The 15586-nt window shown below is 40.3% G+C and overlaps 1 protein-coding gene across 3 annotated transcripts in view; it reads left to right on the forward strand.

Moving 5' to 3' along the window:
• THADA (THADA armadillo repeat containing) overlaps nt 1-15586 on the forward strand; it is a 433436-nt gene that overhangs the window by 185253 nt on the left and 232597 nt on the right. For all 3 annotated transcript variants that reach the window (XM_072635750.1, XM_072635749.1, XM_072635751.1), the window contains one exon: nt 1872-2003. In XM_072635750.1, coding sequence (XP_072491851.1) covers nt 1872-2003 — 132 coding nt within the window. The remainder of the gene's footprint in view (nt 1-1871; nt 2004-15586) is intronic.

Here is a 15586-nt window from a genome sequence, read left to right on the forward strand (position 1 = left end):
TTAGACTAGATGTCTTTAGAGTCCCTTCTTACCCTATATCCTGTCATTGCTCCTATGTGTTATACACCACCTTTTACTACCTTGCTTTATGGAAATAGGTATATTAATCATAAATTTTCATGGAAGCCAGTTATTAGGGGAAAACTTAGTCTTATATACTAATTGTAATAGAAGAATTTGCTCCTTAAAATAATTACTTGGTCAGCTCTTCCTGTAAGCCAAAGATTGTCTTTAAACAGCTGTGCTCAACATATCTGAATCGTAAGAATCCATAAGCAATATGGATTTTACTTAATGAAGGACACATCTGCAAATAATTATAAGTTTGAATTTCCACAAGTCCAGTGGTGGGGCACAGACACTGACCATTAAGGAGCGGCAACACACGGGATGATCTGATCGCTTATGCTCACAAGTAGGAAAGCTCTGTCTGTCTGAGCAAAGGAGAGATATTGCCAAGAAGGAAAAAAGACCTGAACTGGCACCAGACCACAACAGACTGGGCTAAAATCTTCCATTGCCCATTGAAACTTGCTATCTTAAAGAGATCACCTTAGACTACGTATTTGTTAAATTTGTCATGTGTTTCCAAATCCTGTAAACATCATGGCAAAAAAAAAAACAAACTGAACTAGGAGTAAGATGTTTATTGTAGGAGAGAAAGCTTATCAGAGAATTTAGTTATGCTTGTGTTTTAGAGTTTGTTCCCATGAGCTAATTGTTTTTTTGTGTGAAGAACATCTAGCTTTTAGCAAATGATAATGTGTTTGTCTTTTCACAAGCATTTGAATTTTAGGGAACCCAGGAATCAGGTTCAGCTAACATCATACCTGTGAATAGTGGGAATAAACGTAGACCGTCCTGATGGACTCAATGATTAGTTTTGAGAATTGGGTTGCGAGCATAAGTTTAATTCCATTAGCCGCGCATAGAGTAATGATAATAATGCTAGCTGACATTTATGTATCGCTTTAAAGTTTTCAAAGTATTTTACAAATGCTTTTCCACAAACAAAAAACTCTTATCTCCCAATTTTGGCCATTTTCTCTGGTTGTTCCCTATGCCTAGAATGCTCTCCCTCCTCCTTTCCCCCTCCTGGCTTCCCTGACTTCCTTTAAGTACCAACTAAAATCTTACCTCTTATAGGAAGCCTTTCCCCCAATCCTTCTTAATCCTAATACCTTCCCTCTGTTGATTATTTTCCATTTATTCTGTATTTGACTTGTTTGTACATAGTTGTTCACATGTTTATCTTCTCCACCTTCGACTATGAGCTTCTTGAGAAGGAGGACTGGCTTTTATCTTTCTTTGCATCTCCATGTGCCTGGCACATGGAAGGCACCTGACAAAGGTATATCAACCCTATGAGATATAACCCCATTTTACAGATGAGGAAACTGAGGCTGAGAACGATTAAGTGACTTGCTCAGTGTCACATGGCTGGTAAGCCTCTGGGGCAGTCTCTCTGAGTCCCAGCTCGGTGCTGTATTCAGTTTATCCCAGAACAGCTACATTTTCTATATTCATACACCACTTCACTGAGTATTTATTAAGATCTGCCATGTGCCAGGTACTGAGAGAAATGGCAAAGTGAATAAGACATAGTCTCTGCTCTCAAAGAATTTATCATCTCGGACGGTAGCTGAAGGTAAAGCCTGTTCACAAAACAGGTAAGTTTATGAGAGAGCTGTAAACAAAATGTGATGAAAATTCATATATTAAAAATCCATACTTCTATACACCATTTATTAAACAGTTTAATCTCTAAAATGTGTTCAGATGCAATAGGCTAGGCTACCTAACAAAGTTGAACTATCTCATGACATGTTGATTTAGAAGGATTTTATTTTCTTCATTTTTTTTTTCTACAGTGACAGCAGTGAATTGAAGCTTCACCCTAACCTATTTCTCTTATTGCTGATCCTGGGAAGACTGTACCCTTCCCCTATGGACGGTGCTTCCTCTGCTCTCAGCATGGCACCTTTTGTCCCATTCATTAGGAGGTAAGGTTATTAAATATTAAAGGGGAGGGGGGAGTAGGATTTACTTTGAGCATATTTTAAAGATATTACAGTTATCCCTTCCCCATTGTGCTCTTGATATATCACAGGTCAGCAAAAGAAATTAGATCGGAATTTTTGGGGAGTTTTGCAGAAACCACAGACAACATGCAAAGGCCAACAGATGTCAGAGAAAAGGCTTAGAAACTCAGAAATGCACAAAGTATATGTCTAGTATTGTACAATATCACATATTTTATCTTTTAATCCCATAAACATATACAATTTCTTTTTTAAAGTTAAAATAAGTAAAAAGTTAAAGTTTGCAAAAAGGACATGAAAGCCAGCAGACAAAGGCTACTGCATTTTATGCAGATTTTCCAGATCGTGGGGGCACCATGCTCCTCACCCCTACAATGTGGAAGGAATAACTGTAACGGGTGCAGATCAGTCAGTATTCTGTGTTTGATTCAGATCTTCTTGACTCCAGGCTCTGTGCTCTATCCACTGAACCCCCTTATAGCTGGCTCCATATGCCAGGCATTATAGCAAGTGCTACAGATAGAAAGTCACATAAAACAGACCCTGCCTTTAGGCACCTTCTGTCTGTGGGAGAGACTGCGTACATACAGAGAGAAGGCAATTTAAAGAGGGAGGACACTAGTGATGGGGAGATTGGGGATTGGGAAAGGCTCCATGTTGAGGGTGGTGCTTGAGCAGGAGTACTGTGTGTGAGGGACATCAGGAAGGCCATACTGGCTAGATTGTAGAAGGGGAAGAGGAGGCTAGAAAGATTGGGAAAGGTTTGAAAAGCCAAGCAAGCATTTTGTCTGGCATTTTATCCCAGAGTTAGTCAGGACCCTTTGGAGTTTGAACAAGGGAGTAACTTTCACTCCCACTTTCTGGAGTAAAATTTGAAACCAATAGAACTCTATTCTTGTCCCAGCTCGAGACTAATAGGATATGTGACCTTGAGTAAAGTGGCTGAGATTCAGAAGGTTTTAGCCTTTTCATCTTTAAAATCAATATAACAGTATATGTCTTGTTGGACAAGTATGTTTGAAGGGCCATGATAATAACAGTTATTATTCTTATTTGGGGACAGCTAGGTGATGCGGTGGAAAGAGTGCTGGGCCTGGAGTCAGTTTTCCTGAATTCAAATCTGGCCTCAAACACTTACTAGCTGGGTGACCCTGGGCAAGTCCCTTAACCCTGTTTGCCTCAGTTTCCTCATCTGTAAAATGAGCTGGAGAAGGATATAATAAATCACTCCAGCATCTCTGCCAAGAAAATCCAAAATGGGGTCACCGAGAGTTGGACACAAACAAACAACAGCAATGAATTCTTACTGTTAAGGCAATGGTGGTAATGGCCATTCAGGAGTAATTAAGGGTTTAGATACCTCTTAGGAATTTTAGAAGTAGAGAGAAAGAGGGATAGGAATTAAAATAAAGTTTTGTGGACAGAGAGAAATAGAAAGAGATGAGTTTCTTTTGATGTGTTTATTCCATATATGGTTTTCTTTTTATTTCCTGAGGGGTTTAGAAAATCTAGTGCCTATCAGTGTGGTACATACTGTAGGATTGCAGGCCTCCACAAATGAGCCCCTAAAGCCAATGAAAATGTCTTGTGCAGCTCTGAGGACGCTCCCAGTAGATCTTAGAGCTGCTAACATCCTGATTAGCCTTCCACCGCTCTCATGTTTACACAGCTGACCAGAGCTGGACCGGGCCTGGGATTTCTGATTATCCCTGTAGTTTCCTGGGCTCTGCCTTCTGGTTTCTTGCAGCTACCTCTTAAGCGTCTGATTATGAGGAATCATTCAAAAATGAAATGCTGTCATGTTTGCTTGATGTGTCCCCTGACCTCGTCAGCATCATCTGTGCTTGATCTCTGGTGACTCATTCACCCAGCTCATTGGTTTTTGCTTCCCAAAAGGGGAGTAATGTCTGAGGCCCACTTGCTCAGCACTGGGTGATTCATTTTAGGAATGTGAATGGCAAATCTTACTTGGAGGTTCCCCTTATTAAAACAAGTACTTTCATTATTAACTAAAAAAAAAAACCAAAACACCAGCTAAGTAAAATCACAAAGGGAAACATGGAAAAAAAAATGTGGGTACAGTCACAATGGCATGGAACAAAGATAAGAATGAGAACATTCTATTAGTTTGTGTTAAGAACATCTAATTCATGGAAGCCTTTTAGTAATCTTTCAGAAATGTAAACACTGCACCATGCACCCAGTATGCCAGAAATTAGTACTTAATTGGAAGTACCTGCTCCATGTAGTCATTCCTGTTTCAGGAGTATTCAGAATTCTCAAACTCTCTCCTAATCCTCCAAAAAGAAAACTCCATTTATGATAATAATTATGGAACTTAATGTATACCAAGCACTGTTCTAAGTACTTTATAATTATTATCTTATTTGATCCTCACAACAACTCTGGGAGGTAAGTGCTATTAACCCTATTTTACAGATGAGTAAACAGAGGTTAAGGAACTTGCCCAGGGTGTCTAAAGTCTGATTTGAACTCAGGTCTTCGTAACTCCAGGCACTGTATTCTATCCACCTACCTGCCCTATCATACATTAGGGTGCCATGTTTTAGGGTCACAGGTTATATTGCAAATCAGCTTCTCATGGAATTGCTTTAAATAATTAAAACTCATAATTTAAGTGAAAAGTATATCAGTTTGAGTAAAAAGCCCTCTCTTCATAACCATCCTTGGTATTAAAAAGATTTAGAGGTAGAAGGGACCTTAGAAATCATTTAATCCATCTCCACACCAAGCCCATTCATTTCGCACATAAGGAAACTGAGGCTCAGATAGGGAAGTAACATGGCTGAGGTCATATAGTTGATACTAGACTTAGAATTTGAACCTCAGTCATGTGACTCCAAGTCCAGGGCCCTTTTCTCTACACCAACGGCTTTCCTTTTGAGAAAAGTTCCCTGGAGTCCAGACAAAGGCCAAATTACAGTTGATTCCCTAGTCAACAGGCATTGATTTATTGAGTGTCCATCGTGTGTGATTCTCATGTAGCAGCAACGTGGGAGAAATATTAGTCACCTTAGCTCCCGTCCTCTGGAAACATTTGATCTACCTTGGGACACTAAATGTGCACATAAGAAATAATGAAAACATAAAACACAAAATACACAAAAAAAAAGAAAGAAACAAAGGGGAAATCCAGAGGGAAGATGATTCACGTCCATTGATCATGGAAGGCACAGAGGAAGCCAGTTGTGATTTAGGATTCTCCAAAAGCTTTTTAGCAGTGAATAAATGAGGTGGAAGGGAAGAGAGAGCGCATAAGTCACTTTTTTAAACAGCACTGTCAGAAAGTCCTGATACTGGAACAAAACCCTCATCGAGGGTTTCACAATTAACAGAAGGAGCTTGATTTGGCAGAGAAGGATATTCAATAAAGACGCCTTGTTGATTCAGCTTAGCCCAGCTTCTGGCTTGCCTGTGGCAGTCCACAGGTCAAGCATCAGGAAGGAGCAGGAAGCCCTTGTGGCTTTTCGTGTTCAGCTGACCAGGAGGGAATGTCAACAGCCTGAGCAAGCCTGGTTCCATGAGCTAGTTAAGTTTCCAGAATAATTGCAATACCTTTTAAAGAAAAGAACTAGCCCAGCCCACAAGGATCAGGCTCTGGCATCGTCCTCTGACCACATGCAGTAATTAGCTCATCCATGTGAGCCACATTACCTTTTTCAAGTCATCGATAATGTTTAGCTTCCTGAAAGAGATGACAATCTGAGTGATATATGAGGTTCCTACACTCTTTATTCAGCTAATCTAGGCGAGCACTTGATGACTATTAGAGAGTGTGTTAGTAATATACTGATACACTCTCCTCAAAGATAATACTTATCTACCGAGAGATAAATAGGATATAATCTTAAGCGCTTTTTTTCCCACAGTAGTAGGGATATATTGGATTAAAGTACAGACTCTCTTAAGCCGAGTTCCCCTTTTGAATCAACAGCATACTTCTGGCCAGGGTTTTAGGGACATTGCATGACCATTGAGCATACCCAAATTAACCAGCCTCCATGGTGATTGAATCTATGGTGTCAGCCACTATGTTCTAACCAGCTCAGCTAACTGCCCACAGATGTGTGTTAGTATATGGGATATGGTTCCTTTGAGGTGCATCATGTGTGAAGAAGAGATTTCATGAAAGCATCTGGCAATCATACTGAGAAGCTCAATGACTTGCTTCATCTGAGTATACAATAATTGATGATGTTTGATTTTTTTAACCTAGGATTTATATATAATGCAGTTTGCTGTTCATGACCTACATGCAGATACCACACACGTGTACATATGTGCACATCAATACCAGACAGCTTCCTGGTGAATTTTAGCTTCAGATTTCTGATTTTTAATTTTGTCTTTAACTTTCTCTGCCCCAAACTTCTTGGGCAGATTTGAGTTGCTATTTCTGACCAAAGGTTAGGGAAAGGTGGGGACCAGTTCTGTATCTTGCTTCCGAAGTATCTGTCATGGGATGGGCTGGGATGCTGTGTGCTTCTTGAGTGAAGAACGGATTGAATTCTGATGAACAGAAGAATTAGTCGCATAGAGAGTGTGAAAGAGGGAATATGGAGATCCTTCCCAGCGTCTCTGTATCAGTCAGTCAGCACCATTTACTGAGGACCTGCCATTTAACCTGTACTGTGGTGGTTGCCATAGATTCAAGGGAAATGTACTACCAGAAATATTAGACAGTGTAAAGAGTATCTAATAGTATATAACTGCTAGACAAACTTGCCTCCTAGCTAGACTGAATACTCAACCCAAATCCCAGCTTCTCCATGAAACTTTTGCTGATTCTCCCAGTCCACAATGACCTTCCTTTCCTTCTCTCTCCACTGAACCCACAGCACATGTTTGGTAGCTCTCTCTCTTACTCTTACTCTATATTATTTTATACTGTATTTATTGGTTTGTTTATGTGATATATGACTTTCTAGAGGCCAAGGAATTGAAACTTTCAGTCTTTCCTAGCACCCAATATGTCGTTGCATCCATGAGAAGTGCTTAGACGTTTACCAAATTCTAGAAAATTTCATACGTGTAGTTGAACAAATGGATTGCGAAGTATACACTTCCTGTTCATTGAAATTTTAAAAATAAATCTCAGTGGAATGTGGACTCCTATGGCCATATCTGTGTCATTTTTCATTTTTGCATCCCCAACTGATAGTAAGTGTTAAATAACTGTTTCTCATGTTTAATCCTCATTGTGCTAGGAGGCATCATTGTAAACTCATTAAACAGTAGTCATATCCACAGGGTTGGGTAAGCTGTGTTTTGTTTTTATATGATAATTTATGTGGTTGGAAGAGTTCTCATTAGGCTTTTGGACACCGAATAGAGCTGAAGTGGAATTTTCCATCCAGTGGAAACCAAGCAAAGGGTTGAACAGACACTATGCCTAAGTGAGCTGCACACTGAGAAGAGGACTACATGTTCCAAGGAAGACTTTGGTTTCCTCTTGGTGTCACACGCTCTTACTGGCCACTCTTGCGCAAACCAATTTTATTTTTCCTTCCGGTGTACTGTGCTTGGGAATTTATTGACTCATCTGTTGAGTTTTAGGCAGTTCAGATCTTTTCATAAAGTCATTACATTCATTCCACTTTTCTAAGTGGAAGAGAGCCTACAGACCATCAATTTCTACTGTCCTATTGCATCATTAAGCAAATTACTGACAAAGTTAGAGATGCGTGGTCCCTACAGGCCCCCTACTACCCCTAGGCATGTCTGCATTAAACTCACCACAGGGGAAGTGAGATTGGAAGGATGCCACTACTTGTCCCAGGGAGGCATTGAAGAAACCCATCCCTCCTTTACTTCCCGATGGCTCAAACCAGAGGCTCAGGCACCATGTCTAAAAGGAAAACCACCCCCACTGCCTTTCCTTTTTGCCTTTTCCAAGATTGCCCAAATGTCCTTTTTAAATGGATTTTCACTATATTTTCTCTCCAGTGCCTTTCACTTATTGCCCTCTTGAAATAACTTCTTGGTGAAATCTGCTTCTCTTTTCTCTGACAATATCAAAATACAAAGAGCAGAACAGTTTTAATTAGACATATGGCAATGGAAATCAACAAAGGATACCTACACTATGGAAAGATCTTCAGTTGAAATATGAAAATCAAGCTGAACATCAAAAATTAAAAGACATGTGTCTTATATTTTTAAAGAATTTCATGGGCATTTTCTGATTGCATTACTCATGAAAAATAACAACAAAGAAATAGAATGGGTCCTCTCAAGAATATTCTATTGAGAAATAATACAGATTGTGTGTGTGTGTGTGTGTTTTCCCTAGAAAATTACATAATCCAAGAAATGATCGGTTTTCTCTTCACTCAGATTAGGACTTTGAAGGAGTTTATTTTTGATTTCCTAGGCTTGCCATGTTTTTTAGCATGCAAAGGCTGGTGCCTCCGAAATTGTTCTCATTGGCAATTCCTGCTGTGGTGGTAGCAACATAAGGAACTCTCCTTCAAGGGAGAGCATCACCTGTATTATCCGATCTGTCTTCCCAGAGTCCCTTAGAGATTTTGAGGAGGCAGAAATTGCTTTAGTCATGGGAAGTGAGCCACAGAGCAGTTAAATAGTGTTAGAAAGGAGGACGATGCCCATTTCTCTTTCTCTTCACCCACTACCTTCTGAAGGAAGCTCTTTCCTTTCCAACTTTTATCTCCCACTTTCCTCTAAATACATCTGTACTCTAGCCAATATAGTCTATTCTTGTTTTCCCAAACATGCCTTGATCTTGGACCACCTTCGACTTTTGGCTACCATCTTTGTTTATGTTATACTTCCTGCTTACAGTGCTTCCACCTTCATCTCTGCATATCTGTAGTCTCTTTTTCGTGTGATACCTCACATCCTGCCTTGTTCACCAAAGCTTGCCTTGGCTTACTCTAGTGCACGTTAATCTCCCTTTACAGAACTTCTGTACTTAGTGTTCATCCCAACACTTGATATTATAATCAATTATATTGTTACTTAATTAAAATTATTGTAATTAAAATTGTAATTAAAATAATTGTAGTGATATGCATACATAATAGATGGTAGCAATTTGTGTATTTATATAATCTATCATAGTAATTCATATGTCTATGTACTGGATAATAGTAATATGTATGTATGTATGATAGTAGTACATTATATAACATATGTATGCATAATAGTAAAAATAGCTAACACATACCATGGTAAGTGCTTTGTAATTATTATCTCATTTGACTGTCACAATAACCCTGGGAGAGGTGGGTGCTATTATCATCCTCATTTTGCATATGAGGAAACCAGGGCAAACATAAGTGAGTGTCCCAGGGTCACACGGCCAGTAAGCATCTGAGCTTGGATTTGAACTGGGTTCTTCCTAACTCCACACCCAGCACTCTCTCCACTGTGCCTCCTAACTGCCGTACATACACATACACATGCACATACACATACACATACATATACATACTTATAGTCATACACATTATGTGTGGATATATATATACATGTGTGTATTTTTTTCTCATTAAACAATTTATGTTTTTTCACATGAAGTGAACAAAACTATAAATATGCCTTTAATCCTGTAACACAGATTTATAAAGTTATGTCTTAGCCATTCTTTTCTTCATCTTTCCCTCCCTCACCCTCAAGAAAGTAAGGAACTGTACAGTTCTTCGTGTGTCCCATGAGGTCTCTCTGTGGCATGTTCCTAAATGACGTGCTTTTGTAGTTAATCCACTTAAGCTTGGCTTCTAAGCAACATCTATAACTTTATTATTCAGAAAATATATCTGCAAACATTTATTCGGCTTGTATGATGTTATGTCTGAAAAGCATTCCTTATTAATTTAATTATCTTTTCTTTGTGGGGGTTTTTATTTTTGTGGTTCCAATATTTTTCTCCTTCCCAGATGTCATTGGGCATGTTTACTGAAGCCATATTTATTTTCTGACAGGAATAGGGGCCTGTTGACTCTCTCAGAAGATGGTTTTCTAATGATGGATCAGAATAGATCACTCTCAATCTTCCTATCCTCTCTGTGAAGAAGTCTTCTTTGTGAGAGAGAAACTGGGTATTAGAGAACAGAGAATGCCCTCCAATCTGACCTGGTTATATAATATAGATGAGAAGGCCTCTGATCCTGACCTGGATGAGCTGTTAAATATACACATTCTCATTCCTTTCAGATTAGCTTAGTGAGCAGTTTAAAGGAGTAGGAGCCTTTGAGACTGCCCCCCCAGAAGATTCTATGTCTCCGTCCCTCCTCAAGTCCTTAGGGCTTAGAGGAGGTAATTTAAAAATACAAAGCCAAAGCACCCAGACCACCTCACCGATCCTTCCTGTTCCTTAGTGTTTGGGGAAGAGAAGAAATTACAACTACTATTCCTCCTTCCAGAGGATTATGCCACCACTCAAATATGTAAACTCTTGATCTGCAATATTTCCACTATGAAGACCTGCTATCAAGGCTAGCCCCAGGCAAAACTCTGAAATCCTAAGTTTGATCTTGCCTGTTGGCATTCTCCCCTACTCAGATACATGGTGCCCTTCCTGTTCTTCTTCCTTTTGACTTCTATTTAAATCTGCCCTCAGATCCTTTATTCATAGCTTCATTATAAGAGATAGCTAACAGCTCAGTGGGATGTGCGGTTTAATGAGTTGTGTTCAGTCATGTACAACTCTCTATGGCACCATCTGGGGTTTTCTTGGCAAAGATATAGGAGTGGTTTGCCATCTCCTTCTTCAGCTGATTTCACAGTGGGGAAACTGAGGTAAACAAGGCTACGTGACTTGCCCAGGGTCATACATCTAGTTAGTGTTTGAGGTCAGATTTGAATTCAGGAAGATGAGTCTTCCTGACTCCAGGTCTGTGGCTCTAACCACTGTGTCACCTAGCTTAATGAATATTAAAATCTAAAGCCAAGGGAGAGAAAGTCTGATGGTGAAACTTTCAACTTCATTTGAAAGAGTTGTTTTTATTTTTTTTAGATGGGGCAAAAAGCTTTCCTGATGCTCTTTAAGACATGCCATCAGTAACTCTGTTTTCCTACAAGTGAAGTTGGCCCTGCCTGGCATTGTGTTTGGGGGCTGCCCTTGTGGGCTTCTCAACTTCTGAATCCCATCTGATATCTGGCCATTTTCCAGGGCATGGAATGAAGTGATTTTCTCAGCATGATGTGGACTTGCATTTGTAGAGTGGTCTGGGATCAAAGCCCTGGGTGCCTTTATTCCCCCTTCATATTTTATTGTGCAGGGGAGGGCATTTGCCAGTTTTGTCTTTGATGGCAGATTTCCTTATGGGCAACTTATGAACATTTTCTTTGTAAGGAATAGGAGGAGGAGTTCACCTCCTCTGGAATGCAGAGACTAATCAAGCTAGTAAAACAAAATTTGTAGAGACCTTCCCTTCTTCAGCAAAATCTGTGATTCTAGCCCACCAATTCAGGCTGTGTTGGAGTAAGAAGTCAGCTCTGCAGACTGCCTACTCTTCACCGAAACATTTCACAGTGGGGAAGTTCCCCTTTCCATGACAACCATTGGTTTTTTGAGATAGAGATGTAGCACCTATTGTGCTAATAAGAGGCCCTTCTTCTAGAAATTAGAAGGCCTCCTCTTGACCTTAAAGAGTTTATAGTTTGGGGAAAACATGAAGTGGGGGAAGGGAATAAGCATTTATGAAGCTCCTGTTATGTGCCAGGCACTGTGCTAAGCCCTTTTACCCTGGAAGATAGTTGCTATTATCATCCTCATTTTATAGATGAGGAAACTGAGGCAGGCAGAGGCCCAGTGAGTTACCCAGGGTCACACAGCTAGTCAGTGCCCAAGACTAGATTTGAACTCAAGTCATCTTGACTTGAGGTGTAGTGCTCTATCCACTGTACCACCTAGTTGCTAATAACATGGGGTAGCCTAATGAAAAACATCATAAGATGCAGTAGAATCAGACCCACTTTGATGTGGTAAGGGCTCCTCAGGAATCCCTGAAGCCAGAGGAGAGTGCCAGCCCTGCTTCATACCTGATGGTTCCTCTGAGAGGTTTGGGTAGGCATGTCTGTTCTATCCCAGTACCTCTCCAAAGGCAACAGGCACCTCCTTGGCCACTCTTCTGGACACCACTTTCGCTTCTTAGATTTCCCTCTTGGCTTTTTGATGATTTCTTAATTCTTGTTTTTCCTCTGGCCTACCTTAGTGTGAGCTGCTCCTTGTGGTATCCTGTTGTGATCACTTCAGGTTAGATATTTCTGGCTTTCTCTCCTATTTATTCTGTGTATTATCCTCATGATGACTGGATACCAGCAGCCCTGAATTTAGCTAAATCACAGATTTTGCTGAAGAAAAGAAAGTCTCTACAAATTTTGTTTTACTAGCTTGATTAGTCTCTGCAATCCAGAGGAGGTGAACTCCTCCTCCTATTCCTTACAAAGAAAATGTTCATAAGTTGCCCATAAGTTGCCATCAAAGACAAAACTGGCAAATGCCCTCCCCTGCACGATAAGAGATACTAATCTCTTGTTTTCTGCTCCATTTGGAGATGACATCATGGATAGAAACACAAGGGAAAGCCTCTTGACCAAGATCTGACCATTTTCAGTCTTCAGGATAATCTGGCACAACCCACCTCTCCTTTTTTTAGATGAAGAAACTGAGGTTGTGTAGAGAAAAGAGGTGATATATTCAAGGTCTCATAAAAGACAATGGCAGAACCAGTACTGCACCCCCGATCTCTGAATTTCTCATTCAGTGTTTTCTTGACACATAAAGAGGGGTTCAGTCTTAGATCTTAGAGGAAGAATTTAGTCCCATTCTTAGAAATTGCTGGAAGTGTGATTGATGGTATTCTAACATCCATTCATAGTCCTCCTTAATAGTCTGATCCTTCACCTGAAAGGTGATCTTCTACCCAAGAGCCAGGGTGGCTTCAGAAAGGGCCCAGGAACAGTTGATGTGGTGTTTGCTGCCCGACAACTCCAGGAGAAATGCCAGGAGCAGAACAGAGGTCTGTACACAATGTAGGTCGATCTGACCAAGACCTTTGATATGGTCAGTTGTAAGGGTTTGTGGAAGATCATGGCAAAATTTGGTTGCCCAGAGAAGTTCCTCAGTATTGTGTTTCATGATGGAATGCTTGCCCAGGTTCTGGATAATGGATGATGCTCTTGTACTTTTCCAGTCACCAAGAGAGGGAAGCAGGGCTATGTGCTTGTCTCCATGTTTTTTAGCACGATGTTTTCAGTGTTGTTGCTGGACACTTTCAGTGAGGATGAAAACAGTATCAGTGTCAGCTACTGCGCTAACAGTAAATTATTTAACTTGAAAAGATTACAAGCCAAGACCAAAGTGGAGGGAAGGCTGTGTGTGGGGACTTTTTGTTTGCAGATGATTGCACTCAGTGCCGCCTATAAAGCTGAGGTGCAACAAAGTATGGATTAATTCTCTGCAGCTTGTGCTAATTTTGGCCTAACAACACCAAAAAAACAGAAATTCTACACTCATCAGCGTCACACCATCCATATATGGAATCATTGTTTACAGCAAATGGAGAAATTTTGAATGCTGTGAATAAGTTCACTTATCTTGGCATTATCCTTTCCATGGATGTGCACATAGGTTGATGCACACGTTGCCGGAGGTAGCTCAGTTTAGGAGGCTCGGAAGCAAAGAGTGGGAGAAAAGGGGTGTTAGACTGCCTACCACACTGAAAGTCTATAGAGCTGTTGTACTAATCTCATTGTTGTATGCCTGTGAAACCTGGACAGTCTACCAGCCCTGTGCCAGGAAATTGAGTCGCTTTGATTTGAATTGTCGCAGGAAGATTCTGAAGAGAAGGTATCAGACACTGAGGTCCTTTCTCAAATTGAACTACCAAGCATTCAAATTCTCCTGCAGACAGTATAACCCTAATGGGCTGGCCATGTTGTTCAAATGCCAAATGTACATTTGCCCAACAAACTATTTTACAGAGAACTCACACAAGGCAAGTGCTTCCATGGAGTGAGAAGAAATGAGGCAAGTACATTCTCAAGGTCTCTCTGAAGAGCTCTAGAATTGATGGTGAGACATGCAAGACTTAACACAGGACTTCCCAGCAGGCAAAGAAGGCACTGTGCTCTATAAACAAAGCAGCCACATTTGGATATACTTTGACCCCAACATCAGTCATATCATTGTGGTCATCTTAGAACAAAGGACAGCAATCAACCATATTGATACCAGCATATCAACACTCACATCCATTCAGGTATGAGTTGAAGCAGCGAGGGGATAAGTAAGGTAGTACAGACATTCGGGAATCAAAGAATCCATTTGACAAAATTTGTCCATTTAATCCAGCCAGTCCTCAAATTCAGCTCAATAGTCTAAAGAAACAAAAAAAAGTGAATTTTGGATAAGAAATTGTATTCACACTCTGGTTTGCAGGAATACTTTACCAGTGGCTGATGGGGGAAGATTTTAATTTGCAGCATCTTGAAAAAATATTCTAAACTGGGAATTTACATTTTAGTTACACTTAAATCTTTCTAGACAAATTGAGGCCAGGTGCTCAGCAAATTTTTATTTTCTTTTTAATGCTAAGCTGAAGGAATAAAATGTCCCAGGTGCAGACAAATATTCAGTTCCTTCCCATATGGAAAATGAAATTTCAGGACCAAAATTGGTATTTCTTCTCTTGAGAGAGTATGTAATAAAGAATGGAAGGAGAGGTCGAATTAAACTAGATTAAAGCGTGAAAAAAAGAAGGGTTATCTCTGGTTTGTAAATAATGCCATAGTTAGAGTGGAGTCAGTGCCAGATATGCCTGCCTATCTTCATGTTGTGTCCATTTTGACTTTTTGTGTGAGCTTGCTTCCTCACTTTTTACTCCTTCTTGCCTTTGCTAAACCTTTCTCCAGCCAAACCATTTCTGGCTCTTTTACATTCATTCGTATTGATCCCTCCACATGTTGCCAATTTGACGGGCCCCTTCATTTACCCTGGAGCCTGCCTTGAGAGACTGCTGTGGCTAATGGAAAGAGCATTAGGTTTGGAGTCAGAAGACATGGGTGGGTGAATTTGATTTGCTACTTCTTAGCTAAGTAAGTTGCTTTTTAATTAAGCTAAGCCTGCGTTTCCTCAACTGCACAATGTGGGGGCAAGATCAACGAAATGATCCCTGAGGGCCACATCAGATCCCATGGAAGTCCATTTTCAGTGACCTGAATGCCACCTTGAACACACTCAAGAAAGGAGATAGTCATTTCAGACCCCTCCCTCTTTGCCCCAGGTTTATCCAACTTATGTCTGTTCACTGTCTGCTCACCTGGGATCAGAAGTTGGGATGGAGGGAAGCATATCAGCTTTCTTCTGGGATGGTATCCAAGTCACAGATAGTACCAGGGAATCTCTGGACATTTGCAAATGGTCTGTGTACATGCGGAAGCATGTAAACATTATTGGAAAAGGAGCTTGGATTGATAAAGAACATTTCCCTCTAATTAGCTCAAAGTGTTTCCTATTTATTTTTACCTTTTCTCACATCTGAGAAAGGTAAAGGAAG

This window comes from Notamacropus eugenii, chromosome 1 (assembly GCF_028372415.1).
Source record: "Notamacropus eugenii isolate mMacEug1 chromosome 1, mMacEug1.pri_v2, whole genome shotgun sequence".
In the NCBI taxonomy this organism is placed as follows: domain Eukaryota; kingdom Metazoa; phylum Chordata; class Mammalia; order Diprotodontia; family Macropodidae; genus Notamacropus; species Notamacropus eugenii.